At 43.6% G+C, this 24,988-nt stretch overlaps 1 protein-coding gene across 5 annotated transcripts in view; it reads right to left on the bottom strand.

The window, feature by feature from the left end:
* TANC1 (tetratricopeptide repeat, ankyrin repeat and coiled-coil containing 1) overlaps positions 1-24,988 on the bottom strand; it is a 200,435-nt gene that overhangs the window by 121,686 nt on the left and 53,761 nt on the right. Inside the window, exon 1 of one of the 5 annotated variants that reach the window (XM_074967383.1) lies at positions 12,562-12,583. The exons of 3 other annotated variants lie outside the window; for them this stretch is intronic. Coding sequence is in view for 1 of the 2 variants with exons in the window: in XM_074967380.1 (XP_074823481.1) it covers positions 2,849-2,851 (3 nt within the window). In the remaining variant the exon portion in view is untranslated. Of the gene's footprint in view, positions 1-2,848; positions 2,860-12,561; positions 12,584-24,988 lie in introns of those variants that run through there. One more of the 5 variants, XM_074967380.1, reaches the window with a different exon arrangement.

The following is a 24,988-nucleotide window of genomic DNA, read 5'->3' as shown; positions in this document are numbered from 1 at the left end:
ACTAAGGAAAATATACAATTACATTTATCTGAAGTGCCTCTCATGACTATGGTTGAAGCTTCGCTACTGGCTCAAAACCCCTGAGAACTAGAAGAGACACTTCCATGTGTAGCAAGTTGCAACGTACTGTGTGTAAAAAGATATTTCTAAAGAAATAATGAAACAAAACACCAGTGATTTTAATTTACAGATTTATAACCTCACAGGATGAGATTTTCAAAAGCACCTAAAGGAAGTAGGCAATTAATTTCTATTGACTTTCAATGGAAGCTAGGCAGCTAACCCCCTTAAGCACTTTTGAAAATCCAACCCACACTTTTAGTATCAACTCTGCACCTATTGCACGTCAACCTTGGCAACTGGTACACTATAAATACAGATTTAGATTAGAAGCGACAGGCTCATTTATAATCTTAAAGACAAAACCAGTGAATATAAAATGAGGGGTTTCTTGGACTAGGTGTATGTAGGATACACATAGAAGCAGGAGCTCACATTCCGTTTATGTCTTTGGACAAAGAAAAAAAGTGAGCGAGCAAGCAAGCAAAATGTAAATGCAGCTAACTGCAATTTGAAAATATTGACATTGTTGCTAAGGTTTTCACTAGACATGTTACAGAGGCTGCAATTTGGAAATTGTGCAAGCATTCCAGCTGTGATGGCAGTGAGACAGTGCAAAAACAGACAACACATACAGAAAGAGGAACAAAAAGTTTTTCCTCTTGCAGGAAATAAAAGCAAAACAAAAAACAGGAAAACATTGGATCACACATTTTTTCTATTTTATTGCTGTGAAATAAATTAGCAGTGTTTTATATTCACATATTTTTTAATAAAAAAGACAGCAATTATTTTAGTCTGCCTTTGCTGCCTACTAACTCTTTGAAAGATTAGGCTGTTAAATGAAAACTAGTGCAATAGGGCCAAATTCAGAGGAGTGAAACTTCGACTATCTTCGATGAAATTACATGATAAATAAATTTGGCTACAACAGTAACTTTACAAGAATTTTTAACATTTGTACATAGACCATCCTGTCTCCGCAATTTTTATTATAGCAGCATGCTGCCGATATTTACTTTGATTACACCCATGATCATGTCTGTTGCGACAGCAGCACAGACCAAATTTCCATTACTTGAATTTCAAGAGCAACACAAAATTAAAACACAGAAACCCTTCTACTGCACTCAAGTTCTTTCAGCTTGACAGCAAGTTCTCACTTACGTTCATTCACAGATCCTTGCTCACTAAGACACTGAGTGCACTGTTGCCATAATTAAACAGTTATATTTTTGGGGGGGGACGGACAGGAAAACAAAACTAATTTCTCTTACCTCACTTTATGCAACTACCACCACTATGGATGAATGGATCTGACTAGCAAGTGTTTGTACCCAGAAGGGAAAACAGCTCTTGAGAACCTAAGATAGGCTAAGCTAAAAGGGGAGAGCATTAGGAACAATGGGGAAGGAGCACAGTCAGAAGGGAGCAAAACACCCCAGGAAAGAATCAGCCCTCTGGCTGCTCCTGAAGGACCCCTCCAAAAACCCACTGATGAAAGGCTGCATTACCTAATGCAAGCAATTCAGCTAGTAGTTTCTCAAGAAGGTATGAGCCTAGCAGAGAAGGCAGCCCAACAGATCTCATCAATTGAAACATCCTGAACTCTGTCCCAGGACATAGACATGGCTTGGATAGAGCAAACCCAAAGTTCCTCTGAGGTGAGGGAGGCTTGTAAGGGCCTCTAATCCACTGGGGAAATGACATTTCTGAATGCCTTGTACCCTCTGTAAGGCCTTTCAAACAGTACAAGCAGGGACTGGACCTGTGGAATGGTTAGTTTCAGGAACGGTACAACTTTCATATAGTATTTTCAAATAATTGGCATAGTTGATCTCAAAGGGGAGAAAGACAAAGAACTGGGTATGAAAATCCTGCTTCCAGCTTGGCTGCTATCTGCTAGCAATCCATTAATTCTGACGACACTGAAAAGTTAAAATAGCTATAAGAATCAGTTCTTAGGCATTTTATTCATTTCTACCAAATGTTATATACAATGCATTCTAGCTGTTTGATTGTTCTTAAACAATTGCCCCATGCCAATCTACATACCATCTTAAAGCGGTTTCCCTGTGAAACAAGACAGAGTCACAGTGCCCTGGCACCAATGCCACTTCAATTTGCCACTTTGTATGCAATAACTATGACAGCTGGGCACTTGCAAAAGAAAAAACAACAAAAATACGCCCTGCCCGGGACGAGGAGGGAAAGAGACAGCACTATTCAGTTTAGTGGTCTTTAAACACCAACACAAGTAGTATTTGGAATACAGACAAGCAAACCAAGTTAGGTATTCCAAATTTCAGTATAACAAATACCGAAGTAATTCAGAATGGAATTTGCCCACAGAAAACAAAGTAATTAGCATTTTCAGTGTTTCAAATAAAGGCAATAGTCTCAGTGAACGTCACATGTTTCACTGATATTTATATATTTGTTATAACATAAATTGGCACTACTGTCAGATCTAAAGTGATGCACAGTGTTAATGCCACAGAAAAATAAATACAATATTTTGAAGCAGTAAATTGTTTAGTTTCTCACAACTCCACTAGCAGTCTTCAGAGTTGGAGGTATAGACTGGTGATAGTACAGATCAAAAATTAATAACCACATAGGGCATGAGAAATAATACTTTTCTGCTTTCTAGAAAGCACCTACATGTTAGAGAGATGAGCACTTTAGAAATACATACATAATCACTGCCAAAACACCACTTTGCACCTGTATCCCAGGATGTAATCAGTTGCCATAAACATATTAAAAGCTACAATTACTCACCCACCATTTTAGAAATAATTCAGATAATTATAGCTTCATGTTTTCACAGTGTTAGATATTTTTATATTTTATATCTCCAGCCCAGTGTCAACACATCAGCCCTGGAATAACAGAAAGGTGACAGCTTACAAGTTTTCTAATAATGTCAAACTAAACAAAGACAAGTAGTCCTCTGAAACCACATTCTCTATCTTATAAACCTTTTATTTGTACACATTTCCACTGCCAATGTGTCTCTGGCCAACGTAGTTTCATGGCCATGAATCACAAGGAATTAGGAGGTCCTATTCAATGGTCAAAGTAACCATGGAAACTGCCACAGTTTAAAAAAGGGTGGAGGGTGCCTTGAAAATGAAACTCAAATCCTATTGACATATTGGGACGCAACTGAAAGGTTTAATAAGATTAACAATTTTAAGGGGAGGGGGGGAGGGATGAGGATAGCTGACTACAATGTAATGATTATATAAGACTGATTATACTTAATGCAGAACTTGAATTTTAACAGACCTAAAACTAAATGCTTTATCTAATCCTATTGAAAACAGAGGATAACAGGAATGAAAACCTTTACTGACTTTTTTCGTATATATTTCAAGATTAAGCATAATAAAAACTATTTTATTTCCTCATTCAGTATATAAGCTGTATAGCGTGGAAGAGACTTTGGAATTCTAATTATTATAACATTCAAGAAGAAGATCTAGTTTCAAACACCAACGGTTAAGTTAATGAAAATACAAGCTCTGTCAATACTTTGATTAGGTCTGAATACCAAGGACAACAAATATCCCATGGACTCTTTTTTATAGATATTTTTGAGACGTCAAGGGAAAAGCAAAATCAGCCACATCTGCTGAACTGAGACAGGCTCACAGGCCACATAAGAAAAAAACCAAAAACAATCTTCTTGCCATATAGAAAGGATGTAAAAATGGGCCATAACAGCAGAAATTCTGTCCCAACACCCTTTTTTAAGATGTATTGCTAATAGGTCTGCTCTTTTAACAAGCCTCCATTGTTTTAAAATATTTTGGTACGATACACAAAAACTATACCAATTTAACAGACTTATTCCTTTAGTTGGTCACCTTTCTAATGTACAGTGCCATAGTCTCTTGTTAGGAGACAAAGCAAACGTTTGGGGGGGGGGGGGGAAATAGTGCACACACACACACAAAAGTATCCCAACTGGGATTGGGGGGAGAAACTATGAAAACCTTCAAAATTGCAGCTAACAGTCCTCTTTTTATGGAAGAACAATCAATAACAGTGTTTAGATTGAGGATGACAAATTTTCAGCATGCATTCTACCAAGCCAATTATAGATCTTTCCTGTAAACCTCTTTTGATCTCGGATGAGAGTCAATAAAGAAGGATAATCTTTTTATCTTAAATATGACCAGTACATTTAACAAACCATATTATGAACATACCTGCATTAACATGCTAAATGCCCCAAGTAAGCTAGGAAAAAATCACTCTTTGATCTCTTCTGTTATTCACAGCTGAAACCCTCAACTTCCCATATCCCCTTCCTTTATTTCCCATCCCTTAAAATGTTAAAGGTAGTTTAGGACCTAATCCTGCAAACACTAAATACCAGGCACAGGCCAATGGGACAACTCATGGTAGAAAATTGTTTATCCCACAGCGTTTGCAGGACCACTGCCTTATGTTATAAGATCTTTCCAGCAGAAACCTATAATTTTCTTTATTTGCAAGCTCATGCATACAAACTATAGATGATGTCAAGTCCATTATTTACTCCTGGGGGGAATTCTGAGCCACTGCGCATGCGCAGAATTTAAGTCCCCCGCAGATTTCTTTGCTTCCCCACAGAAAAATGACTTTTCTATGAGGAAGCAAAAAGAAGCCACAACACTGGTCATGCAACCCTCCCCAGCAGTATGTTTTGGGTGCCCAGGGCAGCCAGCAGAGAGGTAAATCACTCTGGGGCAGGGAAAGACCCAGCTGGTGGCTCCTACCCTGTGCCAGGTTCATCTGCTAGTCCCCGCTGGGCTGGGCAGGATTGGACTTCCTCTTCCCCTGCATGGTATCTGGGGCCAGGTCAGATTTCTCCCCAGGCTGCAGGAAGCTCTGCAAAAAAACTCCCCACTACCACCCTTCCTGTACCCATTGCTCCTCAGCTGCAGGGGGAGGGATTCCTGTACAGGGAGCTACTCCCCGATCCGCCCAACCCTCATGCATCCAGATCCCCTCATACGCAGACCCTCCCGCCAAGCCACACTCGCCCTGCACCACCCCAACGAGCCACCCACACCCAGATCCCCATCTTACCAAGCCCCAACCAGCTGCACCAGAATCCCTACCCCACTGAGCCCCACTTCCCCAGCATCTGGACCCCACACTGAACCACCCACACCCAGACCCTCCTGCAGAGTCCCATTACCATTTCACCCAGAACCCCCCCAACAAACCAGATTTACACACACACACACACACACACACACACCCCTGCATCCCCCACTGAGCCACCTACACCCAGATTGCGCCCACACAGAACTCTCTCAACCCACACCTGGATCCCCCCATACTTGAATCCTGCCCTGCTAAGCCTGCCTGCCCACACCTGGACTGGACTTCCACATAAAGTGCTTCCGCCGATGTGCACGGGCTGAAATTGTGGAAAAGCAGCATCACTTGCCCCATAACCTCAGCTGTGCAGAACACAATGCCATCCACAGACTCAGAAACAACTCTGACATCATAATCTAAAAGGCTGACAAAGGAGGTGCTGTCGTCGTCACGAATAGGTCGGAATATGAACAAGAGGCTGCTAGGCAGCTCTCCAACAGCACTTTCTACAAGCCATTACCCTCTGATCCCACTGAGGGTTACCAAAAGAAACTACACCATTTTCTCAAGAAAACTCCCTGAAAAAAGCACAAGAACAAATCCGCACAGACACACCCCTGAAACTCCGACCTGGGGTATTCTGTCTACTACCCAAGATCCATAAACCTGGAAATCCTGGACGCCCCATCATCTCAGGCATTGGCACCCTGACAGCAGGATTGTCTGGCTATATAGACTCCCTCCTCAGGCCCTACACTCCCAGCACTCCCAGCTATCTTCAAGACACCACTGACTTCCTGAGGAAACTACAATCCATCGGTGATCTTCCTGAAAACATCATCCTGGCCACTATGGATGTAGAAGCCCTTTACACCAACATTCCACACAAAGATGGACTACAAGCTGTCAGGAACACTATCCCCGATAATGTCACGGCAAACCTGGTGGCTGAACTTTGTGACTTTGTCCTCACCCATAACTATTTCACATTTGGGGACAAAGTATACCTTCAAATCAGCGGCACTGCTATGGGTACCCGCATGGCCCCACAGTATGCCAACATTTTTATGGCTGACTAGAACAACGCTTCCTCAGCTCTCGTCCTCTAGCGCCCCTACTCTGCTTGCGCTACATTGATGACATCTTCATCATCTGGACCCATGGAAAAGAAGCCCTTGAGGAATTCCACCATGACTTCAACAATTTCCATCCCACCATCAACCTCCACCTGGACTAGTCCACACAAGAGATCCACTTCCTGGACACTATGGTGCTAATAAACGATGGTCACATAAACACCACCCTATACCGGAAACCTGCTGACCGCTATTCCTACCTACATGCCTCCAGCTTTCATCCAGACCACACCACACAATCCATTGTCTACAGCCAAGCTCTGCGATACAACCGCATTTGCTCCAACCCCTCAGACAGAGACAAACACCTACAAGATCTCTATCAAGCATTCTTACAACTACAATACCCACCTGCTGAAGTGAAGAAACAGATTGACAGAGCCAGAAGAGTACCCAGAAGTCACCTACTACAGGACAGGCCTAACAAAGAAAATAACAGAACTCCACTAGCCATCTTCTTCAGCCCCCAACTATAACCTCTCCAACGCATCATCAAGGATCTACAACCTATCCTGAAGGACGACCCATCACTCTCACAGATCTTCGGAGACAGGCCAGTCCTTGCTTACAGACAGCCCCCAAACCTGAGCAAATACTCACCAGCAACCACACAACAAAAATACTAACCCAGGAACCTATCCTTGCAACAAAGCCCGTTGCCAACTGTGTCCACATATCTATTCAGGGGACACCATCATAGGGCCTAATCACATCAGCCACACTATCAGAGGCTCGTTCACCTGCACATCTACCTATGTGATATATGCCATCATGTGCCAACAATGCCCCTCGGCCATGTACATTGGTCAAACTGGACAGTCTCTACGTAAAAGAATAAACGGACACAAATCAGACGTCAAGAATTATAACATTCCAAAACCAGTCGGAGAACACTTCAATCTCTTTGGTCACTCGATTACAGACCTAAAAGTTGCAATTCTTCACCAAAAAAACTTCAAAAACAGACTCCAAAGAGAGACTGCTGAATTGGAATTAATTTGCAAACTGGATACAATTAATTTAGGCTTGAATAGAGACTGGAAGTGGATGAGTCATTATACAAAATAAAACTATTTCCCCCCCGGCCCGGTTTCTCAGATGTTCTCGTCAACTGCTGGAAATGGCCCACCTTGATTATCAGTACAAAAGGTCCCTCCCCCCCTGCTCTCCTGCTTTTAATAGCTCACCTTTCCTGATCACTCTCCTTACAGCGTGTATGGTAACACCCATTGTTTCATGCTCTCTGTGTATATAAATCTCCCCACTGTATTTTCCACTGAATACATCCGATGAAGTGAGCTGTAGCTCATGAAAGCTTATGCTCAAATAAATTTGTTAGTCTCTAAGGTGGCACAAGTACTCCTTTTCTTTTTTCATAAGTGTCATTTTTTTTCACAAGTACATTAAACCTGTGTTCCATCATCCACAATGGTTATTTATTGGCTTCTGGGCTGATTTTAAGATGTTGACTTATAATGTCCTAAACAACCTGTAACTTGGAACTCTGTCACGATTCCAGACCTTTAGACCTCACAATTGTGCCCTTACTGACTGAGCATAAGTTTTATTAGCCTTCACAGCACATGCAAGACCTATATCTTTCCCCCGGCCTTTAGGAAATAAGGGAACTCTTGCTGCAACTTTTGCTGGAGTTTTGGTATCCACAGATAATCACCGTAGTCTATTTTTTAGATATATTTTCTGAAGTTATTTTACAGAATAACCCACAGAGGAAATACTATAGTCAAACTCCACATCTCTCTCTCAGATTATCATCACAGTAATTATTTTGCTCGTTGGAAAGAAGCACTAATATATGGTTTTGGTTAAGACAGGACAAAAATTATATTTGGGAGAGTGGGAGAGAGCATAATTGTGAAAATCATAAAAACCAGTAACAGTTCATTTAGCCTTCTTTGCATATGGTTCCTATTCTCTTGCCACCAACAGTTCAATGATCTCTCTGTTAAAGTTCTAAGTGATCAGTGAAGACAAGTCCCAGAAACCAACAAATTAACATGTTGTGTGCCCATACAATACCATTGATTATCCAACATCCTGAAGTACTTTCTACTTTGCTAAAAACTGTCTCATGCAGCTGAATGAGATTCTTCGTGACATACACAAGAATATATATATAACTCCCACTAATGGGTGCACATAGAGGAGAAAAGAGATTCCACAGATTAGTGGGGAACTCTGAGTGCTGAAGAAAAAAGATTTGGTTTCCCTCATAACATGCCATTGTCAGATGCTATTTCAAACCCCAGAGTGTGCCATCACAATCTCTAAATTCCAGGTGCCACAAAGATTACTGAAGGTTCAAAAATGATTTTTTTAAACCCAATTTGCTTCACATTTCACCCCCAACCTGATTTTTTTCTTCTTGGGAATGAACAGGTGACAGTATATGGGGTAGGGCAGCATGGTCCATCTGTTCTCTACACACCTATTTTTTTAATCATTATGTGCTGATAACAAAGCTTCAGGTGTCTTTTACAGAGATTTCATCTTTTTTAAATTAAAACCAGTCAACTCAAAGCAGGTAAGAATGTTGCCGGGGACAGGAGAGGACAAGCTATCATGCCATTGTCCCCAGGACAAAGAGACTCATTCCGGACCCATGGTTAGGGAATGGGGAGGATAATTTGTTTCCAGAGCATTACCTGAAGATTTTGAGGCACCAGAGCATCAGGTCCCCATCCCTGGGAACCTGAGACCCACTCCCACCAACAACAGTATCAACATTGGGGAACTGGAGGAGAAGTTACCCCAACACATTGCCCAAGACAGTAGAGGCCAGAGCATGAGGCCCTGGCCCTGGGAAAAGGAAACTAACTTCTGTCACTTAAGAGACACCTCTGAGGGGTGGGGTGAGGTGGGGAAATCATTCAACTATGTGTTTTCCTGCCACACCAAGTATGGAGGGACAAGACAAAGAAGGACCTAGCCTGTGAGGAGAAGGCTCATCAGGAGTTAGGCACCTGGACTGCAGTGAAAATGTATTAAATCAGAACCAACCCAGGGAAAACTTAAAACAAGAAGTTCAATACCTAGATGAAAATCTGAACCAGTCTCTTTTTATCTGAACACACTTGTTCATCCTCAATATCTACTTCCCACCCACTGATTACTTCTCCAACAGCCCCAAATCTGAACCACTAACAGTAACTGAGATTTTTGCATTAGCAAAAATTGTTTCCTTTAAAGTGTTACTGTTAAAGACAACTATTTTTAAAAGAAATTAAAGTGAGAAATAGAAATTAGAGCATTTGAAATAACGATTGCTTGTGAATACCCAAATATCAAAGCTAGCTTTGATACTTGGAAGTTCTCTTTGGAGTTAGTTTATGGAAAAAAGAATTGCTTCACCACACAAAATACCTACTTGCTCAGCAAAAAAAGGCACTGTACTAAAAACTCTTAAATAATAGCCAACCGCCACAGAAAATGGGCAAAGCATCGCAGAATAATCAAAAACAGCTCCAAATTTTTAGCATGAAACAAAGCATCTTCTGTTGTGAGACATTTTTAGAAGACTGACCAAAAGTCACACTAAAATTTGAAAGGATTCCAGCACAAGTTCAACATTCCACCGATATCAGAACCTCATGCACAAGAAAGACCCTTTTCACTTAAAATTCAAAGCCTACCATACAGGTCTGACATACCAAAAGCAAACTGGATTTGCATATTTAGTTTTAAAATGCAAACATATTTTATTTAATGATTTTGCAAGCCCTGAATTTGATGACAGGGTATCTGAAGCCCTGCTTACTGTTGGCTTAGTTACAAGTGTTAATCAAACACTGATGTTTAATGAGAGATCACATAGGGAAGGTGAGGGTCAAATACATGTTCTAAATAAACAGCTTTAGCTGAGACAAATCCTTACTGTTACAGAGAAGTCTTCTCAAAAAGGTGTAGCTTTTCTTTATAAAGGACTAAATAGGTGGCCTAATAAATAAATTTTTGCTTGCCAAACAACTCCATTTTGCTTTTATTATAAATGAAAGTGGCAATTTAGCTACAATGATTTAACAAAATTCTCATCTCAGCAAATTTAAGTGCATTTGTATTTGGTATTCAAGTGCTGCGCCTGTACTGTAGGTCAAGCTTTTAACTGTGGCCTAGAATAAAATAATCCTAAATGGAGGAGGAAAAGCAAAACAATATGACTGGACATTATTTTGGCAATCAAAACTAAGGACTCCAAAGCAAATGCCCAAAAAGCACAACAGTCACTGAAATTTTGTTTCCCAAAAAAAGGTATTAAAATGAGAGCAATGTCCAAGTTTCTTAATTAAAATCTACTTTCCAACCTCACATAGCATTTGCTCAACACAAGTGTATTTTGTCAAAATACACTTTTTACCTGATTTATCCTTCAGAATATAAAAATCAAAAGGTGTTTGAATATTTCAAGCATAATAGAATTTACTACTAAAAGTAAAAATGTTACTCAGATTTTGTACACTCAAATACTTATTCTGTATTATATTATACATTTAGGTCAAAGATATTTATATAAAGAGACTAGGATATGAGGAGATGGTAAAACAAGGTAAGAGAAACTGAAAACTAAGAAGGTCAAAACTTATACTAAGAAGAACCTTTGATAGATTGTAAATACAGAACATTCGTAAAAAAAATAAAAGATTCAAATCACTAGATTTACTGCATATCCCAATAAACATTATGATGTCCATTCACAAACAGCCAAAAACTTCAATCTGATTCTTGGTTTCCTCAGATTCTATACCTTTGTGGAACTTATTTAGAAAATACACCATAATAATTTTTCTGTGGCATATCTTGGTTGCTTTGGACACAATATAAGTTGTCAAAGAAACAAATTAAATGCAAAAAACAAAAAACCCACAAATGACACCAATTTTTATTAAAATTAATGCATTTTTCATGCATGCCTTATGCTACACTTGATGTTAAACTTTGATGACATTTTCTGTAGGAAGAACAGTGTACGCTAAGCACAATACTTCCATTATTTTTGTTCCTTCAGGCCTGATATGGGGGTCAACAGAACAACACTGCTCATGTTACTAAAAACTAACTGAAATAACTGACTGGTCTGTGTGTGAAATTTTTAAAAGAAGTCACCCTTCTTCTGACCTACTGGTCAAGCTTCAGTCCAATATAACTATATTTTGCATCCAGCGCTGCTATTTATTTGGATAATTATATTCAAAAACTGAGTTTTCCTAAATATAGCCTATTCTTTCCATGAAACAATAGTGTGGCATGTTTAAGGGAAAAAACAAACAAACAAACCACATACTAGTGAAGAATAGGCAGTATAGGAGACCAAAAGGAAATACCAATGGATATCTGTAATATTTTTAAAGAACTTTTAAATAAACTTACTATCTAAAACTCTATAAAAATATCAATTTCCATAATTAAATGTTTATTTTTGCTTAAACCTCTGAACATTAAGTGTGTAACAGTGTGCTGGTCGTGTAAGCATGGGCGTAGCTAACATGTGTCTTCTAGGAAGGCAGCCGCACTTAAACCTTGAGTTTAGACAGTTACAGTCACCTGCTAAAACATGTGACAGAAGGATCACGTGACCACCAACAGGAGCTATATAAAAAAGGCTCTTGATTCACGCCAGCTATGTTAGAGGCTCTCTAAAGTGATTAAGGAGGAAGCAGGGAAATGGAGACAGGAAAGTGGAATTTGGCCTAAAGAGGCTTGAGGAGAGAAGTGGAGAAGCACTCAGCCCAGGAGGGATGGTGGAAAGGGCCTTGGAGACAAAGAAGGAAGTAGTCCCGAAGATGGGAGGACTGGAACCTTTCTGTCAGAGTGGATGGCACTCCACTGTGTATAGTCCTGGACTGAAGGACAGGTTAGGGATAGGCACCGGGTTCCCCTATACTAATGGTCCCCAAACTTTTTACCTCCCTTACCCCTGTCCGTGCCCCTCCACCCACAGCTCTGTGCGGGGGGGGGGGGGAAGGGGGGGGGGAGACGGGACACCGGACAGGGGTTGGAGGGCCAAGGCTGGGGCCGGAACCGGAGCACCAGGGGCATGGGGCCACACCAGGAGCAGAGCACCGGGGGTGGGGCTGGTGGCCAGAGCCAGCAGCTACAACCGCTGGACAGAGCTAGAAGCAGAGCTGGGTGGTGCTCCCTCCCTGCCCCCCACTGAAGATTTTCCTTCAGTGGTATCTGTTGGGATGGCTCCGGTGCCCCCTAGAGTGGCGCTCTCATAGCGCTGGTATAAATGATCCTGCCAAACCTTCAGACCCTTCTTGCTTGCTAACTTCGACAACAGAGTAGGACGACGGATTTTGGAATGGACATGAGCAACGCATCTCGAAGAACAACAGTTATGGAAGGCTAGTAACCATTTTTTCTTCTTTGAGCACTTGTTTTGTCCATTCCAGTGTAGGTGACTCCCAAGCAGATGTAGGGGGAGGGTTCGGAGTTTATTGACAAGCAGATTGCAACACCGCTCTCCCAAATCCAGCATTGTCTCTAGCCTGCTGAGTGATGGCATAGTGAGAAGCAAAAGTGTGGACCAAAGAATACACTGTCGCTTGACAGATGTCCTGGATAGGGACCTGTGCCATGAACGCAGCTGAAGATGCTTGTGCCCTTGCGGACTATTCTGTCCGGGCCGGAGCAGGGATCTTCGCCACATCATAGCACATACGGATACAGGACATGATCCACGATGAAATTCTCTTAGCTGAGACTGGGAGATCCTTCATCCTGTCTGAAACAGACACAAAAAGTTGAGTAAAAAGAAAAGGAGTACTTGTGGCACCTTAGCGACTAACAAATTTATTTGAGCGTAAGCTTTTTGTGAGCTACAGCTCACTTCATCGGATGCATGCAGTGGAAAATACAGGGGGGAGATTTTATATCCACAGAGAACATGAAACAATGGGTGTTACCATACACACTATAACGAGAGTGATCAGGTAAGGTGGGCTATTACCAGCAGGAGAGAAAAAAAACCTTTTGTAGTGATAATCAAGGTGGGCCATTTCCAGCCGTTGACAAGAACGTCTGAGGAACAGTAGGGGGGGAAAATAAACACTGGGAAATAGTTTTACTTTGTGTAATGACCCATCCACTCCCAGTCTTTATTCAAGCCTAAGTTAATGGTGTCCAGTTTGCAAATTAATTCCAATTCAGCAGTCTCTCTTTGGAGTCTGGTTTTGAAGTTTTTTTGGTGAAGAATTGCCACTTTTAGGTCTGTAATCGAGTGACCAAAGAGATTGAAGTGTTCTCCGACTGGTTTTGGAATGTTATAATTCTTGACGTCTGATTTGTGTCCGTTTATTCTTTTACGTAGAGACTGTCCAGTTTGACCAATGTACATGGCCGAGGGGCATTGTTGGCACATGGCATATATCACATAGGTAGATGTGCAGGTGAACGAGCCTCTGATAGTGTGGCTGATGTGATTAGGCCCTATGATGGTGTCCCCTGAATAGATATGTGGACACAGTTGGCAACGGGCTTTGTTGCAAGGATAGGTTCCTGGGTTAGTATTTTTGTTGTGTGGTTGCTGGTGAGTATTTGCTCAGGTTTGGGGGCTGTCTGTAAGCAAGGACTGGCCTGTCTCCGAAGATCTGTGAGAGTGATGGGTCGTCCTTCAGGATAGGTTGTAGATCCTTGATGATGCGCTGGAGAGGTTTTAGTTGGGGGCTGAAGGTGATGGCTAGTAGCTCAAGAAAGCTTATGCTCAAATAAATTTGTTAGTCTCTAAGGTGCCACAAGTACTCCTTTTCTTTTTGCGGATACAGACTAACACAGCTGCTACTCTGAAAGAAGTTGAGTAGTTTTCTGAAACTATTTAGTCCTTTTTCTGTAGAAGGCCAGCACACGTCTGACATGTAGTGAGTGAAGCCTCTGCTCCTGTTTGTTGGCATGTGGTTTCGGATAGAAGACCGGAAGGAATATGTCCTAGTTACTATGGAATTGTGAAACCACCTTTGGAATGAAGGCTGGATGATGATGTAGCTGGACCTTGTCCTTGAAGGATACATGTATAGAAGTTCTGAAGTAAGGTTCTAATCTCTGAAACCCTTCTTGTCGAAATAATGGCCACCAGGAAGGCTACCTTCCAGGACAAGTAGAGCAGAGAACACATTGCCAATGGCTCGAATGGGGAACCCATGAGCCTTAACAATAGCAGGTTGAGATCCAACGGCGGGATTGGTTGATGTACCTGGGGGTACAGCCTGTCAAGCCCCTTGAGAAACCAACTGCAGATTGAGTTTGCAAAGACAGATCAGCTGTTTCAGCTACGGTGAAATGCCAAAACTGCAGCCAGGTGGACACCGATAACTCCTGCTGCTTGAGGGATAGCAAGTAGTCCAGAATGAATGGTGCTAATGACCACGTGGGCAAGACACCTTTCTGTGCTGACCAAATTGAGAACCTTTTCCACTTTACCAGGTATGTATCTCTAGTGGATGGCTTTCTGCTTCCTAAAAGAACTTTTCAAACTGGTCTGGTGCATGCTAGCTCCAAGGGGTTCAGAAATGGAGTTTCCAGGCCATGAGATGAAGGGACTCAGGGTTCAGGTGACACAGGCAACCGTGGTCCTGGGATATCAGGTCTGGCACCTGAGGTAGTCGGATTGGTATTTCCACTGACACGTTCATGAGGGTCGTGAACCAATGCTGGCGTGGCCAGGCCAGGGCTATCAATATGACTCTCACTCTGTCCAGTCTGATCCTCAACAAGACCTCATGTATGAGAGGAATGGGTGGAAACGTGTAGAACAGATAACTGTCCAGGGAAAGAGAAAGGCGTCTCTCAGAGATCCTGGACTGTGGCCCAGGAAAGAGCAGAATTGGAGACACTTCCTGTTGTGCCTCGCTGCAAATAGATCCATTTGGGGAATTCCCCACTTCTGGAAGATGATTTATAGGATCTCTGAGCGTATGGACTATTCATGGTGGCTGGTGAAGACACTACTGAGATGATCTGCTAGTTCATTCTGAGAACCCAGCCGATAGGAGGCCTTGAGGTGAATCAAGTGGGTATGCAAAATTCCCATAAGCGAAGTGCCTCCTGGCACAGGTGAGAGGAACACGCTCCACCCTGCCTGTTGCTATAGAACATGGCTGTTGTGTTGTCTATGAAGACTGACACAGCCCTGCCTGCTACGTGGGGTTGGAATGCCTGTGAATTGCCCTGAGCTCTCTGACATTGATGTGCAACAAGAGCTCTTCCAGAGACCAGAGGCCCCAAGTCCTGAATGAGCTCAAGTAAGTTCCCCATACCATTGCTGATCCGTCTGTGATGAGGAACACTGAGGGTTGGGATCTTGAGAAAGTGACTCCAGCACACCCCACTAGCGGGACTAGCCACTATTTGAGGGAAGTAATCACCAATGGAGAAACTGTAATGACTGAGACTAGATGATGTTGGCTTGGCGAATATACAGATGCCAGCCATGCTTGGAGAGGTCCGAGCTGAAGTCTAGTATGCTGAATCACATAGGTGCAAAATGCCATGTGGCTCAGGAGCTGTAAGCAATTTCTCACCGTGGTGACAGGGTGATTCTTGAGGCTTTCTATAAACCTCTTTATTGCTTGGACACATGCTGCTGGGAGAGCTCCGGCCTGTACCGAGTCTAGAATTGCCCACATGAATTCTATCCTCTCAACTGGGAAGAAGGTGGATCTCTGCGCATTTATGAGCAGACCTAAGTTCTGGAAGGTCAACTGTATTAGTTTCACATCTGCTTCTACCTTAAGTCTGGACCAATCTCTGGCCAGCCAATCATCGAGGATAAATAAACCTGAACCCCTTGTCTCCTCAGGAAGGTGGCAACGACTGCCATGCACTTGGTGAACACCCTAGGGGGCGAAGGGGAGGACCATGAACTGATAGTGCGTGTTGTTGACTACAAAGCAGAGGAACCATCTGTGGGACGGGATTAGGGACACGTGAAAGTATGCGTTTTTCAAGTCAAGGGTGGCGTACAGTCCCCCAGATACAGGGAAGGAATAATTGAAGTCAGGGAGACCATGCAGAAGTTCAACTTCTTCATGAATCTGTTTAGGTTTCCAAGGTCTAAAATAGGCATGAGCCCACCCTTGCCCTTTGGGATTGGAAATACCAGGAGTAGAACCACTGCCCCTGAACTCCAGAGGGACCTCCTCTACAGCCCTGAGTTGTAGGAGTATTTGCACCTCCTGCATTAGGAGTTGTTTGTGAGAAGCGTCCCTGCAGAGGGACGGGGAAGGTGAGTGAGAAGATGGGAGGGAACAGAATTGGAGAGACTATCCCAATTCCACCATGCTCAAGACCCATTTGTCTCAGGTATTTGTGCCCAGACACGGTAGAAATGGATAGACCACTCACAGAGAGGAAGGATCCGGGATCTGAATTAGTGCGTCACCCCCAGGTGCACTTTCAAAAGTTTGGCTTGGAGGCTGAGGGCTGCTTCCCTGAGCTTTGGCCCTGGTTACAGGAGGACTGAGAGGGCCTCCATCTATTACTCCTGCCTCACTTCCTGTTGTAGTTCTGCATAGGAGAAGCTGAGGCGAGGGGTGGGTTGCAGCTTAAATTGCTTTCTTTGGAGGCCTGGCGTATTAAGCCCCAAGGACTTAAGAGTTGCCCACGAGTCTTTCAGGCTGTGGAGCCTCGTGTCTGTTTGCTCTGAGAAGAGCCCCAAACAGTCAAGAGGCAACTCCTGGATTGTCTGTTGGACTTTGTGCGGGAGTCCCAACACTTGAACTACTGCAGTTGCCATCATACAGGCTGCTGAGTCCACCGAATCTAGGGAGGCCTGTAAGGAGGTCCTCACAATGACCTTGCCTTCCTCCAGGACAGCAGCAAACTCTGAATGGGAATCCCCCAGAAGCAGCTCCTGAAACTTGGACAGCATGTTCCAGGATTTAAAGCTATAGCGGCTTGTTGGCAATGTGAAGCGTGAGCCCCCTCGTAAAATAAACCTTCCTACCAAAGAGATAGCCTCCTTGGACTTAGGAGTTGACCCCTGTTGTCCCTGCCTTTCCTTCTGGTTCGCAGCCTCCACCACCAGAGTGCCTGGCTGAGGATGAGTGAACAGGTACTCATACGCCTTGGAGGGCACAAAATATTTCCTCTCCACGTCTTCCACCATGGGGGGAAGAGAGGTGGGTGTTTTCCACAACGCCTTAGTGGTGTTATGGATAGTCTTAATGAGGGGCAAAGCCACCCTCGAGGGACCTTCAGGGACCAGAATGTCAACCATAGGGTCAGTCTCCTCTGACACCTCCTCTGCCTGCATGCTCAAATTTTGAGCCACCCTCCTGAGCAAGTCTTGGGGTGCCCTGTTGTCCATGGCAGATAGCGTGGTCGAAATGTCCACCACCGCATCATTCGGAGAGAATGAAGATGCCCGCAGGAGCACTGGGTCTTCCTGACTCTCTGGTTTGTGGGGATCCCCTTGCATCAAAATGCCTTGTGCAGTGCTGGGAGGGTGCTGGTTTCTGGGCCTGTGCCCATTTTGATATCGGCCCCAAGCCCCGCAGCGGTCTCGGTGCCAGCCTGCGTGCCAATCTCCTGCCCTCGCAAAGGTTCCCAGGCAACCGATGTCGATGATGGAGGGGCCCGTGCCTCCAAAGCCACCAACAAGGATCTGGACCCCAGCCCTTGGGCTTGGTGGTAGGCCCACAGAGTCCAGAAGGGCCACTGAGCTGGCACCTGCCACTGCAGAGGCCAGGGCATCACGGATAGCGGCTGCCCTTCCTCTTGTCTAGAGCAGCGCCGGCATTGCCTGAAGGCATACAACTCCGCCTCTGAGTCCAACAAGGACGCTGACCTCGATGACCAAGGAGGTGTGGAGCGAGATGGCGCTGGGGAGCAGTGCCGAGGTGAGGATGAACAGTGCCTCACCAGTGTCAGCTTGCCCCTAGAGGGCACAGTGCCTCTTTGTGGCACCCGTGCCAGGGACTGCACTGTCATCACTATGAGGTCACTAGCCACCTCAAAAGGTGTCTGGCGTAGAGTGAAGGTGTAGGTCGGGGTGGGCAAACTACAGCTCCGGGGCCGCGTCCAGCCTATCAGACCTTTTAATCCGACCCTTAAGCTCCTGCCGGGAAGCAGGGTTGGGGGCTTGCCCTGCTCTGCACGGCTCCCGGAAGCAGCAGCATGTTCCCCCTCTGGCTCCTAAATGTAGGGGCAGCCAGGGAGCTCCTACTTGGAATCAAAATGAGGAATCACTCGAAGAAGCAGCCCTCTTCTGTCAAAGTAGCTGCCGCTACAGAGGGTATTATGTGAGCATAGCTACACTGGTCGGGGGGAAGAAAGAGTTTCATACCCCTGATCAGAGTAGCTATGCCAATATAACTTTTCAGTTAGACCAGGCCCAAACACCAGAGCAGAGCTGCATTTTAAATCCTTGAAAACCATGTTTCTTTCCCTCATCTCCTCTGCCCCCACTTGGTTTTTGAAGCTCCAAATACTTGAAAATTTAGTTGAGTTTCATAACAAGTGAACCAAATCTATATGCCCATGAACATTTGAAAAACTCTGGCATAGAGTAACACAAAGGTAAATTTAGCTATCTAACCACCAACATTTGAGAATGAACAGGATACAGAAAGATGGAAATTCCTACATCAGACTGTCTCAAATCAATGTCTGTTCTCAGAGTTCCTACAGTCTTTTCTGTTTGTTTGTAACTTAAAAAAAAAAAAACCTATTCATTTTAAGAACATAAGAACTGCCATAGTGGGTCAGACCAAAGGTCCATCCTAGCCCAGTATCCTCCTCTTCTGACAGTGGCCAATGCCAGGTGCCCCAGAGGGAATGAGCCGAACAGGTAAATCATCAAGTGATCCATCCCCTGTCGCCCATTCTCAGCTTCCAGCAAACAGAGGCTAGGGACACCATCCTTGCCCACCCTGGCAAATAGCCATTGATGGACCTATTCTCTATGAATTTATCTAATTCCTTTTTGAATCCTGTTATAGTCTTGGCTTCACAACATCCTCTGGAACAGAGTTCCACAGGTTGACTGTGCATTGTGTGAAGAAATACTTCCCTTTGTTTGTTTTAAAACTGCTGCCTACTAATTTCATGTGGTGACCCCTAGTTCTTGTGTTATGAGAAGGAGGAGTAAATAACATTTCCTTATTTACTTTCTCCACACCAATCATGATTTTATAGACCTCAATAATATCCCCCCCCTTAATCATCTCTTTTCTAATCTGAAAAGTCCCAATCTTATTACTCTCTCTTCATACGGAAGCTGTTCCATACCCCGAATCATTTTTGTTGCCCTTTTCTGAACCTTTTCCAATTCCAATATATCTTTTTTGAGATGGGGCAACCACATCTGCATGCAGTATTCAAGATGTGGGCATGCCTTGGATTTATAAAGAGGCAATATGTTATTTCGTGTCTTATTATCTGTCCCTTTCTTAATTATTCCCAACATTCTGTTAGCTTTTTTGACTGACGCTGCACATCGAGTGGATGTTTTCAAAGAACTATCCACAATGACTCCAAGATCTCTTTCTTGAGTGGTAACAGCTAATTTAGACCCCCACCATTTTATATCTATAGTTGGGATTATGTTTTCCAATGTGCATTACTTTGCATTTATCAACACTGAATTTCATCTGCCATTTTGTTGCCCAGTCACCCAGTTTTGCGAGATCCTTTTTTAGCTCTTCACAGTCTACTTTGGACTTAACTATCTTGAGTAGTTTTGTATCATCTGCAAATTTTGCCACCTCACTGTTTAACCCTTTTTCCAGATCAATTTATAAATATGTTGAATAGCACTGGTCCCAATAGACCTTTGGGGGACACCACTATTTACCGCTCTCCAGTCTGAAAACTGACCATTTATTCCTACCCTTTGTTTCCTATCTTTTAAGCAATTGCAGATCCAGGAGAGGACCTTCCCTCTTATCCCATGACAGTTTACTTTGCCTAAGAGCCTTTGGTGAGGGACCTTGTCAAAAGGCATTCTGAAAATCTAAGTACACTATATCCATTTCTAAGTACACTATATCCTGCTTCCATACCAAATGACTTGTAAGACAGCTAATGTGACGCCAATTTTTAAAAAGGGCTCCAGAGGTGATCCTGGCAATTACAGGCCAGTGAGCCTCGTTTCTGTACCGGGGAAATTGGTTGAAACAATTAGTAAAGAACGGAATCGTCAGACACACATGATTTGTTGGGGAAGAGTCAACATGATTTTTGTAAAGCAAAATCATGTCTCACCCATCTATTTGAGTTCTTTGAGGTGTCACAGTGCTTGGCACCGCGTTGGGCATTGGGCCTTGCATCACCAGTTGCTCTTGGGGGTTCCGGGGCGGCCTGGAGAGAGCTGCCTCCCTTGTCATTGATCTGTGTCTCTTTCTTTCTTTCTTTGTGCAAGGCTTGAAGGCCTTGCAGTTTTTGCAGCGCTCTGCCTGATGAGCCTCTCCCAGACACCGGAGAGGGGAGTCATGGGGGTCGCTGTTAGGCATAGACTCGCGGCATCTGGTGCAAGCTTTGAAACCCTGTACTTGCAGCATGCCCCGCAGTCCAAAGCTGGTACTGGAACTAGCTTCCAGACACCTGAATACAATGGTATTTAACTAACTGATAACTATCTAAGAACAACTCTAACTAGAAGACTGAAAGGCTAAGGGATCACTCGCAAGCGAGAGAAAGAGAACATTCCAACACCTCCACGGACAGTAAGAAGGAACTGAAGAGGGGTCGGGCCAGCAGGGTACTATATACACCGCCATAAGGGTGCTACTGTAGGGGGCTCCCCTGCCGTCCCTATGGGAGCTGCTAAGGGAAAAAGTTTCTGACGTCCATGCACATAGTGCGAGCACATTCTAATTGGAATGGAAGTGAACAATCACTCGAAGAAGAATCCTCCTTTCTCTAAAAAAATAGGATCAGAGGAAAAGGTCTAGACCAGGGGTAGGCAACCTGCGGCACGCAAGCTGATTTTCAGTGGCACTCACACTGCCCAGTTCCTGGCCACCAGTCCCAGGGGCTCCGCTGCTGGTCTGGGGTACCGGCTGCCAGCCCCCTGTTGGATCATATTAAAGAAGTTCTGTATTAAAATCACAAATGAGTTTGATTCCCCATAGTTTAAATTCCAGGGTATTACTAATTAAGAGGTCTCTTGGGTTTTGGTACTGTTTCTCTCCCTCTATGTGTGAAACTTGCAAGCTGCTAATTGTGTTAGTACATTCTAAGACAGAGTCTGTTCTCAAAGCAATTCACAGAGACTCAAAGCAATACTCTAACAACAGAAACAGCACCCAGAGACTCCTCGCCCTTTTGTTGTATTAACAATTGTGATTAAAATAGAGATAGAGGATGTATGTGGATGGATGCTTGGTGTGGATAATAACTGAATGATCAGGGAGGTGCCAGCCTAAGAATCCAGTGTCCATCGGCTGAAGAAGGCGTCAAGTGGAAATAACCAGAGGACCCCCGGAGGGCAGACTGGAATCCACCCAACAGCCTCAAGAATGGGAGAACCAAAGAACAAGATAACATCTAGCAGCACGGAGCCGTCAGGAATGTGCCATCTGCTGATTGATTCAGCAACAGCATGATGAAGCAATTCCCACAGACTGGCCTAGGAAGAAATTCCTATAAAAAGAGACTCTAAAAAGTGAGAACTTTGGGGTCTGATTCTGCAAACCAACTTCCAGGAGCATCAGATGAGCATCTGACAAGGCCCTGCTCCCTCCTCATGTCCAGGCCACCTGGCCAGTGGCTTGGCATGAGCAACTCTAAGGCTGGTAACTATGATAACAACCTTGCAGAACCTCTGTGTGTGTGTGTGTGTGTGATTAAATATGAGATTGAATGGAATGTTATAGCTGTAACTAACTGCTCACTATGATTCTTTCTGTATTCACAATAAATGTGGTATTTTGCCTTTTTCCCTTTAATAAGATCCTGCTGGTTTTTAATTTATTGGTATAACACCCCTGTCAGCTGGGGTTCCATCCACCAGCACCGCTCAGCCCGCCGCCGGTCCCGGGTCCCGGCCGCCGGTCCCGGGTCCCGGCCGCCGGTCCCAAGGGCTCTGCTGCCAGCCTGGGGTACCGGCTGCTGGCCCCCTGCCAGCTGGGGTTCCGTCCACTGGCCCCGCTCAGCCCGCTGCTGGCCCCAGGTCCCGGCCACCAGACCGGGGGGGGGGGGGCCTCTGCTGCCAGCCTGGGGTCCTAGCCACTGGCCCGGGGCTCTGCAGCTGCCCCTAGCTATGGCCCACTGGCCCCAGCCTGGGGCAGTGAGGGGTGCAGACAGGGGCTAGAGGGGGCACAGCTCAGCACCCCCACCTTAAAACTTGTTCCAGCGTCACTGTACTGCGATATTTTTAAGTCCTGATTTGCTGCTCACATCACTATCACGCCACGTGGAACAGCGCTCTACATTTGACATTGAGATTAGAATGTACATGCAAGGACTGGAATCAGAATTTTCTGACAGATTTCAAGATTTCCAGCAATTTGGTCCAATGCTTTCTTTTCTAATTAAACCTGAAAAGTCCAGCGAAAGCGACTTGGATTCGTCTGTATTTCAGTGGATGGGTGTTGAAGATTTCGAAATGCAGCTCATTCAGTTAAAATGCTGAGAATTGTGGGCATCAAAGTTTGGAGATCTGCAGAGTGCACTTGAAGCTACCGAGAGAGATCATGGGGCCTCTATTCTGACCTGCTGGACATCCCTGCCAGTGAAATTTAACTGTTTGAAGAAAATTGCGTTTGCAATGCTTTCAGCATTTGGATCCACATACTTGTGTGAATCAGTATTTTCACACATGAAATCTGTTCTCTGTCCTTCTCAGAGCCGGTTAACAACTGATCACTCAGAAGCCTGTGTGCAGCTTAAAGTATCCAAATACGTGCCAGACATTGGAAAACTCAGCAAGGAAAAGCAAGGGCAAGGATCACACTAAACTGATAAGATCTGCATTTTAATTTAATTTTAAATGAAGCTTCTTAAACATTTTAAAAGCCTTATTTACTTTACATACAACAATAGTTTAGTTAAATATTATGGACTTATAGAAAGATACATTTTACTGTTTTTAGAAGGTATTACTGGCATGCGAAACCTTAAATTAGAGTGAATAAATGAAGACTCGGCACACCACTTCTGAAAGGTTGCCGACCCCTGGTCTAGACTTTAATCAGCAGACTCTGCCCAACTGATGACTCCTATAACACTGGACTGAAAAATAGAGCTCTTTGATTTCTCGAAAGACCAATTTTCATGAGAGAAGTAGCACTGTGTTTGTAAAGAGATGAAATCTGCATTCTGCATACACCAATCCAGACAGATGGGGTAAGGTAGCAAAATATTTTTTTCTAACCCACTTAAAGGAGAAATGCGTCTCAAGCTTCAGCCTTTATCAGAGCCTGGTCTAGTCTCCATTCCAAACAGCTTAACTTTTCTTTAAAATATTGAGATGGAAATTGGCTTAAGGGCAGATGGAAAATCCACCAATCAGGGCCTTACCACAGGAATCTATAAGCCACTATATTTAAACAGAGCCAGCTGTTGACTTCAAGTTAGCAGCAACACCACCACACACAAAGTTAACCGGATGTCTTTGGTCTTGCATTGGGATCATTTCTTGATGTCTTTGATCCAGCTGTCAATTTTTTCTTCTATTCCAGAATGGCTCTCACCATTATGTCACTTAGAAAGAGACCACATTGGGAAATGTGGATTTCATATGATTTTAACAATGATCACAAGAATTTTCTTTAGTTCCCAGAGAATATATTGCCCACCAGATGGATGGATTTTTGCACAAGGTGATTTTTTTTTAAGTAGTCTCTTTTGATGCCAAGAGACACAGCTTGGTTCTTAAATCAGTTTTCGAAATCACCTATGAAGGTGACTGGCAACACAACTTCATTATTCTAACTCCAAATTGAAGAGGTGGAGGTTTACATAATTTACTAAATAAAAAAGAGGGTAGTGTGTATGCATACATAGGTGTGTGTGTGTGTGTGTGGGGTGGGGATGGGGGAGTGATTCATAAGGTTGACAAATTCAGAAGTTGAGAATACTTAAATGAAGGGCTGTCGATTAATCACAGTTAACTCCAGCGATTAACACAAAAATTAATCGAGATTAAAAAAATTAATCGAACTTTTAATCACACTGTTAAACAATAGAATACCAACTGAAATTTATTAAATATTTTTGGATGTTTTTCTATGTTTTCAAATATATTGATTTCTATTACACCACAGAATACAAAGTGTATAGTGCTCACTTTATTTTATTATTTTTATTACAAATATTTGCACTGTAAAAATGATAAAAGATAGTATTTTTCAATTCACCTCATACAAGTATTGTAGAGCAATCTCTTTATCGTGAAAGTGTAACTTACAAATGTAGATTTTTGTGTATTACATAACTGCACTCAAAAACAAAACAATGTAAACCTTTCGGGCCTACAAGTGCTGCCCACTTATTTAAATTTGCAACCCCCCATCGTTTCATGTATTTATACCTGCTCCTGTATTTTCACTCCATGCATTCGATGAAGTGAGTTCTAGCCCACGAAAGCTTAAGCCCAAATAAATTTGTTAGTCTCTAAGGTGCCACAAGGACTCCTCGCTGTTTTTATTATTTACAATGTCACCTGAAAGTAAGAACAGGCATTCACATGGCACTTTTGTAGCCAGCATTGCAACGTATTTATATGCCAGATA

The sequence above is a fragment of the Natator depressus genome, chromosome 11 (assembly GCF_965152275.1).
Source record: "Natator depressus isolate rNatDep1 chromosome 11, rNatDep2.hap1, whole genome shotgun sequence".
In the NCBI taxonomy this organism is placed as follows: Eukaryota; Metazoa; Chordata; order Testudines; family Cheloniidae; genus Natator; species Natator depressus.
Note: the sequence above shows the minus strand (reverse complement) of the source record. Positions and strands in the feature narration are given on the sequence as shown.